General features: G+C 38.6%; 1 protein-coding gene across 1 annotated transcript in view; it reads left to right on the forward strand.

The window, feature by feature from the left end:
• Window positions 1-16,246, forward strand: part of EFL1 (elongation factor like GTPase 1) — a 134,728-nt gene that overhangs the window by 100,648 nt on the left and 17,834 nt on the right. The window contains exons 17-18 of the mRNA XM_082850972.1: window positions 1,237-1,384; window positions 7,931-8,913. Of these exons, the coding sequence (XP_082707098.1) occupies window positions 1,237-1,384; window positions 7,931-8,913 (1,131 nt within the window). The remainder of the gene's footprint in view (window positions 1-1,236; window positions 1,385-7,930; window positions 8,914-16,246) is intronic.

Here is a 16,246-nt window from a genome sequence, read left to right on the forward strand (position 1 = left end):
GGGTTCATATATGTAAAGTGCTTATCTGGCACACTTAGCACTATAAAGTGTTAGTTACCATTAAGAAAAGCTTATTTAAAGAATAAATAGATATGGAATAGATATGGGTAGTCAACTTGGGTAGAATATATTGAAAAACCACTGATTGCAGAAAGCTCCCGTGGTTTGGTTTGTTTGACATGTTGAAAACCAAGCATTGAGGAATTAACTGAGTCCTTCCTTCAGACATAGAAGTGAAACAAGACTGCGTAAAAATGCCTTCAAAGCCAAGGTCTCTGCTAAAGTAGTAACGAGAATTCCTGTGACCTGCCTTGAGTGAATAGTGGCCACCACGCATATGAAAGGTGTAAAAAAGCAGCAGAACTCAAGATGTGGATCCAAATCCCTACCTGTACCCCAAGAACTGTAGGGAACAAGCAATTAGATACTGAAAGCACCAGCAGAGTGGAATGCAGAAGGTACCCATAGCTCATGGGATAAAGTGGCTGCTTAGTGTATCCCCCCTCTCACCCAAAGGGCAGCTTTATTCTAAAATCCACAGTTCTGTCAAGCAGTTTCATAAATAATTATTATTTATTTAATTTTTTGCGGTACGCGGGCCTCTCACTGTTGTGGCCTCTCCCGTTGCAGAGCACAGGCTCCGGACGCGCAGGCTCAGCGGCCATGGCTCACGGGCCTAGCCGCTCTGCGGCATGTGGGATCTTCCCGGACCGGGGCATGAACCCGTGTCCCCTGCATCGGCAGGCGGACTCTCAACCACTGTGCCACCAGGGAAGCCCAATAATTATTTTAAATATGAGCTTCTGGTACAGTTTCTTGAATTGAGTATCGTATTGAATGCTTCCTTTGCTTATTTGTTGCTTTTATAGTTTTATAGGTACTGTTTGGGAAGAGTTCTGTTACATTTCTAGGTATATATACATGTGTAATACATTTAGGTGGATTTACAAGTGTAACGATGGTAGTTTATATTTGCTGAGTGTTTGAAGAAGTGGCATAGATCAGCTTTGGGAGTCTCAGTGTTATGTGACACGTGTCTCATGTGAGCTATCTGTACAGGTAAATTACTAGAGGGTAGTTTTCTTCACATTGCTATATTATTTGGAAGAACAATAAACCATTATTTTAAGAGTTTATTTCATTATACTTTTCCCTTCAGTTTTCTCACAGATGTTATCTTTAGATTGTATTAGTCCTTATCTTGTATTTAATCAGTATTTCATTTTGTTAACCTAGGTGAAATGCCTCAGCTCGTCAGAGGAATGAAACTGTTAAACCAAGCTGATCCCTGTGTCCAGATTTTAATTCAGGAAACGGGAGAGCACGTTTTAGTCACAGCAGGGGAAGTTCACCTTCAGCGATGCCTGGATGACTTAAAAGAAAGGTTAGGTGATAACAGAGATGAAGAAATGATAGCCCCAAAGTCGGTGGGATGCTTTAGCGTTTCCTAAACCCATTGAACTTACACTGTGGTTTGTCTTTGGAGAAAAATTAAGTGCCCTCAACTTAAACAGGAACTGTTATTGTGTTACTGGATCATAGATTTAATTTTTAATAACTGGCAAATAGTATTCACTGCTATACTTGCATGATTTTGCATTTTTAGTTTGAGTCATAAAATATTTTCATATATATGTATTTTACTTTAAGCATATACACACACAGCATATCAGGGCAACAAAACAAAATCGTATTTTGTAAACATAGGCTGTAATTAGGATAGACTTCCTTTCCTTATTGATGTGGTCTCTACAGTGTAAACCTTCGGTAAATCTTTATATTTCTCTATCATGGTGATACATAAGTGTCATAAAATAGGCATCCCAAATAACTTTTTGTAAATTATGTTTTTCCTCTTTATTCCAAAGGTAATATATGTTTATTGTAGCAATTAGGGAAATACGGAAGAATAAAAAGAATCATTCAGTTACCATGCAGAGATAACTATGACCATAACATTTGGGTCCGTAAATCCCTAGTCTGTTCTATGTGTATTCAAATACCTACAGATATCTATACACAGCTCTGATTATTTGGTTAAGATAAACTTCTGGAAGTATAATTGCTGATTCAGAAGGTGGCATGTTACATTGCTGGCATATTTTTTAGGCTTATGATCCATATTATCCTTAAGAAAGGCTGTTCCAGTTTACACTGAAACTAGCAAGATGTATTTGAAAGTGTCTCTTTTCCCACACTTTTGCCAGCCCTGTATATCATAATTTTTAAAAATTTCACCAACCTGGAAGACGAATAAAAGGTGTTCATTGTTAATATACACTTTCTGTGCTTAGTAATGATACTGAAACTTTTTTTTTTAATTAATTAATTTATTTTTGGCTGTGTTGGGTCTTTGTTGCCACGCACAGGCTTTCTCTAGTTGTGGCGAGCGGGGGCTACTCTTCGTTGTGGTGCACAGGCTTCTCATTGCGGTGGCTTCTCTTCTTGTGGCGCACGGGCTCTAGGTACATGGGCTTCAGTAGTTGCGGCATGCAGGCTCATTAGTTGTGGCTCACGGGCTCTAGAGCACAGGCTCAGTAGTTGTGGCGCACGGGCTTAGTTGCTCCACGGCATGTGGGATCTTCCCGGACCGGGGCTCACACACGTGTCCCCTGCATTGGCAGGCGGATACTTAACCACTGCGCCACCAGGGAAGTCCCTGAAACATTTTTTAATATGTTTATTGGCCATTTGTTTTTCTTTGATGAATCACCCTGTAATGGCTTTCCTTCCTTTTATTTTTCAATTTTCTGGGACTTTAATAACCATAATAATAATTATAGCTAAAATAATAATTATAAATAATCAACATGATTACATACTAAATACTACATGTTAGTCACTGTGTTGAACTCTGTGTGTCTCATTTAATCCTTAAAACAACCTAGTAAAATTGGTGGTGGTGGTAGTAGTAGTAGTAATAATTGTTGTTGTAGTACAGTACTACTTTACTACTACTAATAATAATACAGTAGAATAAGAAGAGCTGCTCCTGCAGCACCATCCATTTGGGTTTCTTTAAATGTTTTTATAGCCATAATTAGTACAAAATTGGAAGGTAGGTTTTTCCATGTCTTTCATGTTGTCACCATTTTCTTAGAATTTCTGAAGGTATAATTATAATGTTGATTAGAGAATAATCCTAATTGGATAAATCGTAAGGCATAATGTATTTTAAAATAGTAACTTAATTCTCAGAGGGATTTTTTCTTAACAGTATTGAAATGTTATGTTATATTTTGGAGTTTTTGAACTAACTTATTTTCTCTCTTTTCACACTCTTTGCTACCAAATTAATATCCAATGTTAAATAACCTTACGTTTCTCAGGCCATTAACTCCTCTTTAAAAATAATGCTTTATGGTACTTAGAATTATATTTCAAGTAAAATTCCCCCTTTAAATCTAAAACTGATTTTAATTGAATTACTTATTTGTGGTTGAAATTTTTTAAAGTGACAGCATCAAATGGTGGCAAAGATGTAGAGCAAAGATGTAGGAATTTACCTACACAGCTAGTGGGAGCGTGAGTTGGTACAACTACTTTGGAATGTAGTTTGGGTATTATCTACTAAGGTAGGAGATAGTTATTTCCTACGGCTTGGCAAATCTATTCCCATTTCTATTCTATATATACTTAACACAAAGCTGGACAAATGTGCATCAATAATATTCATAGCAACAAAAATTTTAATAGCCCCAAACTGGAAAAAACTCAAAATAAAATGCATAAACAAATAAATTACGGTAAATCCATACCATGGAATTTTATAGAATAATCTCAGTGAACAAGCTAACTACGCAAACATGGATGAATTTCACAACATAATATTGAGCAAAAGAAGACAACTGAAGAAAAAAATGTTTGATTCTATTCATATAAAGTCCAAAAAGCAGGCCAAACTGAACTATATACAGTTTGGGGGTTTTATGTTTAGGTGTTAAAAAAAATAATTCAAGGGCTTCCCTGGTGGCGCAGTGGTTGAGAGTCCGCCTGCCGATGCAGGGGACACGGGTTCGTGCCCCGATCCGGGAAGATCTCACATGCCGCGGAGCGGCTAGGCCCGTGAGCCATGGCCGCTGAGCCTGCGCGTCCAGAGCCTGTGCTCCGCCACGGGAGAGGCCACAACAGTGAGAGGTCCACGTACCGCAAAAATAATAATAATAATAATAATTTAAAATGGATTACAGTGAAAATCAAGATAGCGGTTACCTTCATGGGGTTGGGAGAATGCATAAGGGGGCCTTCTGAGGGCTAGGAATGTTCTGTTTCTTAACTTGAGTAGTGGTTTATTTACATGGTGTTCATGTTGTGAAAAGTCATAGATCCAGTAGAGTTTTGTTTTGTGTACTGTTCTACATGACTGGTAAATTTTACAATTATATACTTAGAATAAGAACATATATATAATGCTAGAGGGTTTTTTAACCTCTCATAGGACAGAGCCTATGCCTTCTAATATATAAGCTTTTTTGACTTTGATACACATGTGCAGGAATGCGTTATGTACATGCGTGGGAGACAAGGAGGCTCCTGTGATCTCTAGGCCAGAGAAACTGTCAGAGCTCTTATCCTACATCTCTCAAGGTAGTCATGATCAGATGTGGCAGGAAGCCACAGGAAATTGCTGATGTAGTCGGAGTCTACTGCACTTCTTTTGAAGTAATCACAGGCTCTGCACTGCCAGGATTTAAAGAAACTCTAGCCCTGAGGCACTTTGTAGGTGTGACAGGCAAACGCACACCTCCCCTTCCATGGTGTGGAATGATTTTAATTAATCTTGTAAGTGAGGACTATGGGAGAATTCTTGGGAACCTTAGAAACTGGAAGGACTAATATGACTTTTAGTAGCCCTTTTGACCTTATGGTATGAGGAAAATAGGACAGTGTCATAGTACTCAACTCTCATAGTTTCAAAGCTGTGCAGTTGGTTTTCTTGAATGTTCTAAGTATGTTGAACATATTTTCTCTAAATAAAGGTAACTAAAAAAAATATTTTCCTGTTTCTAAGATTTCTAAATGCTTTTCTTTTTTAAAAACCAGGAGTGGGTATTAAATTTTATTGAATGCCAATTTAGCATTTTTAAAGATGGTTACCTAGATTACTTTATTAGACACTTTTAATGTGATATTTTAACAGATGTCCTAATACAAATCAAGTTTTAGAACCTACAGTAAAAACTACTTAGTGTTGTAGTGAATTATTCCTTTAATATGCCGTTTAATTGGATTTTTCATTATAGTATAATGGCTAAGAGCATGGATTCTGAGGTCAGACCTCAATTTGAAACCCAGCTTACTAGCTCTGTGACTTTGGAGAAGTTATTTGATCTTTCTTATTTGATTTTCTCCTCTACAAAATGAGGATAATAATATACCTACTAAAGAAATAACACATGTAAACCACTTAACATAGTGCCTCATACATAATAAGTGATTAGTAAAAATAAAACACACACATATATATCCATTTTTGTCATTATCATTTTATCTTAGATTTTATATCTCAGTTCTTGGGTAAGATTGAGCTACAGTTTTGTGTATGTCTGCTGTCTTTTTCAGGTTCAAGTATCAGAGTAATTTTAAATGAATACAGTGTCAGGTAGACATCCATCTTGTGTATTCTGCAACAATGTATATAGCATCGGAATAAACTAATCCTTGAAAGTAAACCAACTCACTGGCAAAACCAAAACCTTTCTTGGAAGTGACTTTTATTTTTAGAAAATTTTAATTTTCTTCCATACATTATGATCTATTCAGGTTCTGTATTCTAAAATCAGTTCTGATAACATATTTTTAGAAAACCATCCATTCATTGAGTTTTCAATTTTATCACAAAGTATGAAATCAGATAAACCAAATTCCTGCCCTAAACCCACAAAATATAGAAAGCAAAAACAAATCTAGAATCAAAAGTAAGCATTTCAAAACCTTTTACTTTTAGTATTTAATTTCCTTATTGAATAACATTCCCCAGGGAAAAAGTATTGTTCCAAGATCCAAAAATTTCTTATATATGTGTACATACACACGCATTTATGTATGTGTACATACATATATATATGTACATTTATACATATGTCCATCCACCTTGCCAATAGTAGACCAGACCAAACCTTTAGTGTTTCCTGGGAATGAGGTAAACAGAAAATAAGAGAAAAAGAAAGATTGCGTGGTTTCATTGTCATCAGAATCAGACCATGTCAGTTTCCAGAATCTGCCCTCTGTGAATTTGTAACTCATCTGCAAGAAAGTGCAGCATGAAACTAAGCTTGACACATTGTGAGAAAGGGGGCTTTCTGAACTTGGTGGCAGACTGAGGTTCAAGACCTATGAGGTTCAAGACCGATGCGGTCTAGTAGAGTAGCCACTAACCACATATGGCTATTTTAAATTAAATTAAGATTAAATAAGATTAAAAATTCAGTCCCTCAGTCACATTAGCCACATTTCAAATGTTCAGTAGCTACATGTGGCTATTTAAATGTAATTAAAATTAAATGGAGGCTTCCCTGGTGGCACAGTGGTTGAGAGTCCGCCTGCCGATGCAGGGGACATGGGTTCGTGCCCCGGTCCGGGAGGATCCCACATGCCGCAGAGCGACTGGGCCCGTGGGCCATGGCCACTGAGCCTGCAGGTCCGGAGCCTGTGCTCCGCAACGGGAGAGGCTGCAGCAGTGAGAGGCCCGCGTACCGCAAAAAAAAATAAAATAAAATAAAAATAAATGAAATTAAAACTTTGTTTCCCCAGTTGTACTAGCCACATATCAAGTACTCTGTAATCATAGTACAGATATAGAACATTTCCATTATTTCAGAAAGATCTTTTGGAGAGTGCTACTCTAGACAAACTCCTAGGTCTTGCCACCCTCACCATGAACCTCATCAAAGCCAAATCGACTGTCAGGATTTGACTGGATATCCTGAAGTTCTGTGATTTTTTTTTTTTTTTTTTTATCTCTTTAGAGTTATAATCATTGAGCTTTTCTTCTCCAGATTCTTAAAGTGGCAGATAATATTTTAAAGAATTCATGTAAAACCTTATTAAAACATTTATTCTCCGCTCAAAACATTCTTTTTTAAAAATATTTTAATGCCTATTTTATTTTATTATATTATTTTTTTTACATCTTTATTGGAGTATAATTGCTTTACAATGGTGTGTTAGTTTCTGCTTTATAACAAAGTGAATCAGTTATACATATATATATGTTCCCATATCTCCTCCCTCTTGCGTCTCCCTCCCTCCCACCCTCCCCATCCCACCCCTCTAGGTGGTCACAAAGCACTGAGTTGATCTCCCTGTGCTATGCGGCTGCTTCCCACTAGGTATCTATTTTACGTTTGGTAGTGTATATATGTCCATGCCACTCTCTCACCTTGTCACAGCTTACCCTTCCCCCTCCCCATATCCTCAAGTCCATTCTCTAGTAGGTCTGTGTCTTTACTCCTGTCTTACCCCTAGGTTCTTCATGACATTATTTTTTTCTTAGATTCCATATATATGTGTTAGCATACGGTATTTGTGTTTTTCTTTCTGACTTACTACACTCTGCATGACAGACTCTAGGTCCATCCACCTCACTACAGATAACTCACTTTCGTTTCTTTTTATGGCTGAGTAATATTCCATTGTAAAACATTCTTATCTAAATACATGGTTTATTTATTTTGAGAATGAACAAAGCAGTGAGATTCTAGTATATGCAAAGAACTCCCTGAAGGTCTGTTCCCATTAGAGGTGGTCTTTTGAATCTGAAATGAAAGTGGTTTTTGAATTCTGATATAATGTAAATTGCCAGTATTTCCTAGTAAAATAATTTTTATATTTCTATGTTTTTGCAGAATATTCATTATGTAACATTTCTACATGGACGTTTTGATGCCATTTTGATTATAACCTTCTGTTATTTCTCTTGACTCTGTAGGTTTGCAAAGATTCAAATCAGTGTATCTGAACCCATTATTCCATTCAGAGAAACAATCACAAAAGCCCCCACAGTTGACATGGTCAATGAAGAAATAGGCAAACAACAAAAAGTTGCAGTCATACACCAAACAAAAGAAGATCAAAACAGAATCCCTGAAGGAATCCAAGTGTACTCTGGTGGGCTAATCACCATGACAACCCCCAATAAACTTGCCACACTCAGTGTTCGAGCCATGCCCCTTCCAGAAGAAGTCACTCAGATTCTGGAAGAAAATAGTGATGTGATTCGTTCTATGGAGCAGTTGATATCCTCTTTGAATGAGGGTAAAAACACTCAGATGATTCACCAGAAGACCCAAGAGAAAATTTGGGAATTCAAAGGAAAACTAGAGCAGCATCTAACAGGGAGAAAATGGAGGAACACTGTTGACCAAATCTGGTCGTTTGGCCCAAGAAAATGTGGGCCCAACATATTAGTAAATAAAAGTAAAGATTTTCAGAATTCAGTGTGGACAGGCCCAGATGGCAAAGCATCAAAAGAAGCCAGTAGATACCGAGATTTGGGCAATAGCATCGTGAGTGGCTTCCAGCTAGCAACCCTCTCTGGCCCCATGTGTGAGGAGCCTCTCATGGGTGTCTGCTTTGTTCTGGAAGAATGGGACCTAAGTAAATTTGAAGACCAAACAGCAAGTGATAAGCAGAATCAAGAACAAAGTGATCTGGTAAAAGAGGGACAGGGGGAAGGTGAAACCTGTTCTGGTAGAGATGAACACCGAGACCTACAAGGTGGCTGCTCCGAGCCCTCTGAGAAGAGGGCTTCCCAGAAAGGAGAGTCTTCACTCACCGACTGCTATGGACCCTTCTCAGGACAGCTCATTGCCACCATGAAGGAAGCCTGTCGCTATGCACTGCAAGTGAAACCTCAGCGTCTGATGGCAGCAATGTACACGTGTGACATCATGGCCACCAGTGATGTTCTCGGTAAGGCAAGAAAGGTAAAGACTGAGAAATACCATGAATAACAGTGGAAGTCTCTCAGATCAGAAAGCTTAAACTCATTTAATATTTTTTTTTTGCAGAAGCTACATTATCATATGATTTTCAGGAACTAAGATCTTAGAAAGTCAGGGGCCTTAAATATTACAATCTTGGGGGCAAGGGAGCGGAAGTTTTGCCAACTTAGGATATTTTGTTTTGCAAAAATAGAAAGACTTTTCTGCAACAGAAGGTCTGGTAAATGAGGTTTAAACTTCTCATCTATTTTACCATCCAAACCCGTGCAGTAGTTTTTCACAAGGGAGTAACCATATCAGTCTGGGTAACCAAAGTTGTGATAACGATCAGAGAATAAGGTGACATTCTCGTACTCCTAACACAAAGGGCTTCTGTGAATTCTGGGTGTCTTCTGAAGAAGAAAATTATTTGGGACTTTATCCACTGCTAACTATTATATCAGATCCTACTGCTGATTTTTCTCTCTTTGGGAGAAGAACCTTTAAGATCTCAGGAGACATTGAACCCTGGCACTTGGTAGCTGTTTTGACTTTTGACAGATGGTACTTCAGTGAGACTTATTTTCTTCACCTCTGAAAAAGAAGGTAATAATTCATTGGAGGTTGTGAAGAGTAGCATGAGAACACAAATATGGGACCTGGAACCGTGCCTGGCCACACGGTAGTTCTCTTTACCCTCTTGAGATTGTGGAACTGCTTCAGCGGTGAGGAGGTCATAGAAGGGGGAATTGAGCACTGGATGAGCGAGTGGACCAAATTGTTGTGTTTTCTCGAGCTCTGAGGTCCTTTGAGTCAGTATGTGGTTCCTTTACATTCTTTTTGGTAAAGTTCTTTTGCCAATTAATTCCTAAAAGCATAAATCTAAATTGTTGGGGGTTTTCTTCCCCAAAAAGAAATTTAGGCTTGCGTCACAGTAAGGTTCCTGTGAGAGGAACGGAGCACCCATAGCAGCATTTCAAAACCAGTTGCGTTAAACACAGGTACATAGGTTTGGTTATCCTGAGCCGGCTTAAAGCCAGTACGTGCTGTGAGTCAGATCTGCAGATACGGCCTGGAATATGTGGTGTTTCTCAACCTTACCTGAATACAGCATCCTATTAACATCTCACGGAATCCATAGCTTAGTTCGAGGAACACCGATCTAGACCATTCCCAGGTGTTCTTCACATTTCCATTGAGAACCTTCTTAATTTAAGAAGGCAGAGGTAGAATTAGAATCAAGCAGTCTTAATTCCTTCAAAAAAAGACCTCAGAGGTCTTCTCCAGTCTCTCCTACGCTGACAGATGCTTACACCACCTCTGTTTGAATACTTCTGTTGATGGGCAGCTCACAGCCAGTTCCGGGATTAAACTGTCTTTCTCATATTGAGCAAAAAAGTCTTGTCTCCTGCTAGTTTCTCACCATTCATACCACCATTCGTCCCTCTTACATGCAGTAGCACTTCATATATTTGAGGGGAGCATTCGTTTTCTAGCTTTATATGTAGGGGAAAACTCTCCACATCCTTCAGCTGGTTTTCAGGATATGATTTTTTTTAATCCTTCAATTGTTCCAGTTGCTGTCCTTTAGATATACTTCCTTCGGTCAGCCTCCCTCTTAAATAAAGCAGCCATAAACAGCACCCCAGATACCATCTCACCTGTACAGACACAGAAACACTGCTACCTCCCACATGCGGTACAGCATTCTTCTTTTAATGGAGTTCAGCAGTTGCATCTTGTCATTCACTTGTGAGAAGTCAGGATCAACCTCATTTTTTTTTTTAAATAAGTTTGTCTTTCCATTTTGTTCCCCCAAAAGCTGGATTTAAATCTTAGTGACTGAAATTATGTAGAACTCCTATATTTACATATAAGTAAACTGGGTCTATACAATTAATTTCTTCCCTTAGGTTTTTTTTGTGTGTGTGTGTGTGTGTGTAAAATACATAATAAACATTACAACAATAGTGAAGGAAGTTTTGGGTTTTTTAATGCCAAGAAAAAGAAGTCTCAACACCATAATTTTTTTTTTTTTTGGCTACGTTGGGTCTTCGTTGCTGTGCACGGGCTTTCTCTAGTTGCTGCGAGCAGGGGCTACTCTTCATTGCCGTGTGCCGGCTTCTCATTGCGGTTGTGGGGCACAGGCTCTAGGCACGTGGGCTTCAGTAGTTGTGGCACGTGGGCTCAGTAGTTGTGGCACATGGACATAATTAGTTGCTCTGCGGCATGTGGGATCTTCCTGGACCAGGGCTCAAACCCGTGTCCCCTGCATTGGCAGGCGGATTCTTAACCTCTGCGCCACCAGGGAAGTCCCTCAACACCATAATCTTCACACATTGATTCATTTTTAAATTTTTTTTCATGTGCCCTTTTCTTGTCTGGTGAGAAGTGAAACTCAATAAGTAGTGAATTGAATGTTGTGATGAAGTTGAGGTCCTTTGTATATATAGCATTCCCCTGATTATCAACTTACCAACCATCTTATAAGAAGAAATAAGCTTAGGTTGATAGGATTTTGTGTTAGAAAGTCCGTGTCATCTCCAAAGGTTTACCTCATGCTTCTATAAATATATACAAATCTTTATAATGTTTTCTTAAAATTCTGTAGGAAATTAGTATATGGCTTTCTAGTCTGTAGTTTATGGAAACCAGTGTTTTTATCCTTAAAAAAGTTCATTTATCATTTGCCTTTTACCTGTAGTTTGGCAGCTACCCTGCTATCCACAAGTTCTCAAAAGGGCAAATTTCTCTAGGGCCATGAGATAGAATTCTGGTCTTGGAGACTTGAACTCGTTTAAGAAGGCCAGTTACTTGCTTATCAACTGCTCAGCTATCTTGAACTTCAGCATTCTTCTATCATGTTTGTTCTACTTGCTGTAGTTTCTTCCTCATTCTCCTTACTGAAGAGAATGGAGGTAACGTAGGTGTTGAGAACCAACCCTGGCCTTCTTGCTGTCCTGTATTAATGTTACACTGGCCTCTCCAAGTTGTAGCTGTGACCCTTTTTGTTGTCTTTAACTCTGTTACTTGGTAGGCTCGCCTTACTCTAGTTTTCAACATCCAGGACATACTATGATCCTCCCTTAGTTGTTTGCTATCTTCTTCTTCTTCTGTCTACTGTGCCTGTCCTCTTAAAATAGGAGTCAGAAGGCACAACAGAGTGCCTTCCATGACCCAACAGATTTATTTTGGAGCTATTTATTTTGGGTGGGGAGGATCTCTCCTCCTTTTTTCTCATTGGGATCATTCATGATTGATATTTTCAGACTCTTGTTACTCCCCAAAGGAATTTTATCTTAGGGTTTGTTATCCTAAAGCCTGTTTGGTTTTTTGTTTTTCTTTTCCTTTATGTGTTTGAAATGAGCCTTCCCAAAGTCTAGGGTCCATGTAGATCTATCTATGCCTGTCTTTCCCTCCCTTATTCCCAGCATAATAGGAACACATATTTCCTCCCCAAATGGCCATCTCTCCTTACGTAATCCATTTGGAGCGGCATTTGTCCTTTCTGAGAAGACAGCTTTTCAGCACAACACATGAAGCTAGGTTCAGCTGTTGGCATTTATTGGAAATTCCCAGCAGACTGTTGAGTCACCTTTGTTCAGTCAGTCCTCTGTGTCCATTTTTCCATCTGTGTTAGGAAGTCACCACTAGGACCAGACCCTGCACGTGACCAGGCAGTCCCTTGAATATCACTTGTCATCCGGCACTTTGATCTTCATCCTGGTACTTTTCACCTGGCCAGCTGAGTCAGTTCTGGCACTTTCTAGGAATAGATGCTTATCTTAGCCTTCAGGGTTATATGCCCTCTTCTCCCTTAGGAGCAGAATATGTCTTTGCCTTGCCTTATCCAGGTACAAATCTCAACCTTGTATATGTGGATTGGTTAGTACAGGTGACCCTTGAACAACACGGGGCTTAGGGGTGCTGACTGACCGCACAGTTGAAAATCTGTATATTACTTTACAGTTGGCCCTCCCTGTACGTGGCTCCACATCGGTAGATTCAGCTAGAAAAATCCACTTATAAGTGGACCCACACCCACCCAACACAGACCTGTGTTGTTCAAGGGTCCACTGTACACAGTCTGTACCAGTGTCGCTGGTCAGCCTTCTTAATACATTTCTCAGAGATCAACTGGCTACCACACCCACTGCCTTACAAAGAAGCTGTGTTTAGATTTGATCTGGAATTTTTTTTATTCCTGAGTTGGTTTGAGGCCTTCTTGCTTAGACTAGAGAATCTCCTCCTAAGCCTGTTTTCTCTTGTTTTGAGGGATTCTTTGGTAATGATGACCAGTTTTTAGTATCCCAGGTCTATCAGGATACTCAGCTCTTCACTTGTGTTTTCCTTTTTCTTTCTAAATCACCACCTTCACCTTGAAAAAGAAATGGAGAGACCTCTATGTTCCTGAGGCTTTTTGCTTCCTCCCTGGGTATTCAGAGATCCTCCAGGAATACTTCAGACTGCTGCTGGTTCCTTTAATTCTCCAAGAATTGGCACCAGACAAATAAAAGGACAAGTCAGGTCTTTTTTATTTAGTAAGATGAGTTAGTCTCTTTTTAAAACTCTTTTCTACACAGATTTTTAAAATAAGGAATCCTTTTATAAATGTATAGAATTGCTTATGGTCAAAATGGGAAATTTTGCAGAAAAAATAATCATCTTAAAATTGTTTTGTCTGGGGAAATAATCCCAAGAAAATGACCTCCTTTACTTGTAAAACCTGCTTTCCTAACTGTGGTTTTATTATCATTTTTTACCCATGAAAACTGCCTTTTATGAGCTTGAACGGACATAAGAATTGGTTTGTGTTTTTAATTGATCATCATGTGACTAGTAAATTGTCTCTTTTCATATTTCTTCTAACCTGTTAACGTCTTTCATTCTTGCTCTCCATTGTTTTTACCTTTGGCAATGACTTCACATATAAAATATAACTTTTTCTGTTACTGTTAGTTTTACTCACATCTACAGTTATTATAGTGCTTCTATTTTATTTGTAGGGATAAATGCTTATATTGTTAAAACATATGTGTTTTAATGTATCAGAAACATTCTTAGTAAGTATTACTGTCTACTTTTAAAAACCTATTCTTATTTCACACTTGGAGTTCTTTCTATATTTCACCAGCATTTCATTAATTCAACAAAAATTTATTGAGCTATATATGCCAGCACTATGTTAAGCATGGTTCCTGCTTTGAGAAATAAGGTGACAAAGCTTAAGTATGTAAAACAATTAGTAAAATACAATTGAATTTAGTGAATAAATATGGGTTTTTAGTGAAATTTTATGAGAAATTTGGATTAGCAAAATTCAAAACAGGGTAAATCTTTTGAAAGTGACTGTACTTTGAAATGGGCTTTGATGATGGATGGAATGATTTTGAGTTCATCAGCTAGGTATTAAATTGGCTTTCTTTGTACCACAGCACTGAAGACCTCTGTTGAACTTAAAGTAAACTCCTTTCCAGTTGGTTTTATAGACACTGCTGTGCAGCATTACCTTTCTAATCCTGGACACTGGTTGGTTGAACCCAACAGTAAAACCTTGCATTTACCCATACTGTGTCTTATTAAATTTGGGTCCTTACCTAGTTATCCTGATTCTGTCAAAGAATTTATTACCTTTGCCAGCTTCATGTCAACTCTGGATTTGATCACCATGCCTTCTGAATTTTTAAGTGGCTGATTATCATAGTAAGGACACAGAGCTGTGAACAGAGCACTGACAGTTCACTAAGGACATCCTTCCAGGGTGGGAGTGACTTGTTAACATCCATTTCTATCTAATAGCAACCAGCCCACGTTCCCCATTACGTCCACAGCACACTTTATCTCATATTTGGTTGAAGACCACCTGCATCCTGTCGACCACATTTGCTTGATTTAGCAGTCTGGTTGTTCTGTGACAAAAGGAAAAGAGGTTTGTGTGACCTAGTTTGTAAGAATAAGAAATGCCCACCGATTTCTTTGTGTGTGTGTGTTTTTAATTGAAGTTATACCGCAAGTGTTACCGACAGTAACAGAAACCACAAGATGAAAGAAAAATCTTCCACCTTGGAAGTCAGCCTATCATTTTTCATTTTCTTTTACCATCTTTGTCCATAATAGTACATTTTGCATAGCTATTATGCATTATAGTAGAGGCAGTTTGATATTTTGCTTTTTACATTTATTATTTGTTTTATAAACACACTTCCATTTGGCTACTTAGTATTCATAATTTTCATTTTAACCTCTGCATAATATCCTATCAATTTGATGTGCTGTAATTTACTTCCCATCATCCTCAAATTGGAAATTCACATTGTTTCCTGTTTGTTTACTATTAGAGAAAACATTGCTGTGGACAGCTGCTTCCTTTCCTAAATTCTGAAAAAAAAATAACATACCTTTAATTGCCAGCCTTCCAGCTCTAAAGATGGTAGAATCTTCAGACCAATCTTAACTGCCTATTATGGAAGAAGAAAATATGTATATAAGAATCTGTAATGCCACAAAAGAACAGATTAGGTTCAGTAAAGCCCAAATGGTGAAGAGATTATTTCGATCTTAGGATCTCACAGAACACTTTGTGGAACGAGTTGTTTTTGAATGGTCTTTAAATGATGAAAAGGATTTGACTATAAAGCTGGGCTAAGAGTACTCTGAGTTGGAGAAACTGTGAGCTCAGAGTGGAAAATCCTCACACATGTCCTGTGGGCAGTGGGGGGTTTACCTTGGCTTAGGGTGTAGAGTCTGTGCTCTGTGCTCTAGGGTCTGGCAGTTTCAGGAGCTGGAGTGGTGGGTTCCTGCCAGGTCATAGAGGGCCTGGAGTACAGGCTGAGACATTTATAGTGTAGTCATTAGAAGTGGAGCCCTGATCAAAACCAGTCAGGCAATTAACCTTTCTGTTGCCGCTTCTTTCCTGACGGATGCCTCTTCCCTGGTGCCTTGCGTACAGTAGGGCGCACTGTGATCTTCCTTTGAGTGAGTGAACAAATGCCTGAGGTGTTATGACCAGTTGAAGGGGTATCAGAATATTCTGTCAGGGGCCACATGATCAGAAATCCTCATTGATAGGACTGCGTTCATTTCTCAGTGTAACCTCAGCAGTGGAGAGGGTCCCTGCGTGCATCCAAGCATTGGACACACCTGTCATGAGCGCCAAGTGTATTGGAAGGTTTTGTTATAGCTGGTGGCCATTGTTCAGTGATCCATCACTGTGTCCCAGTTTTAAGATTTAGTTTTAGTGGAATTAAAATGGAATGGCCCAAAATTACATGATTAATTACATTCAGTTCCAATTATAATGATTGATCCAAGCCTGCTGGCAT

The sequence above is a fragment of the Leucopleurus acutus genome (genome assembly GCF_964270905.1).
Source record: "Leucopleurus acutus genome assembly, chromosome: 1".
Lineage (NCBI taxonomy): Eukaryota > Metazoa > Chordata > Mammalia > Artiodactyla > Delphinidae > Leucopleurus > Leucopleurus acutus.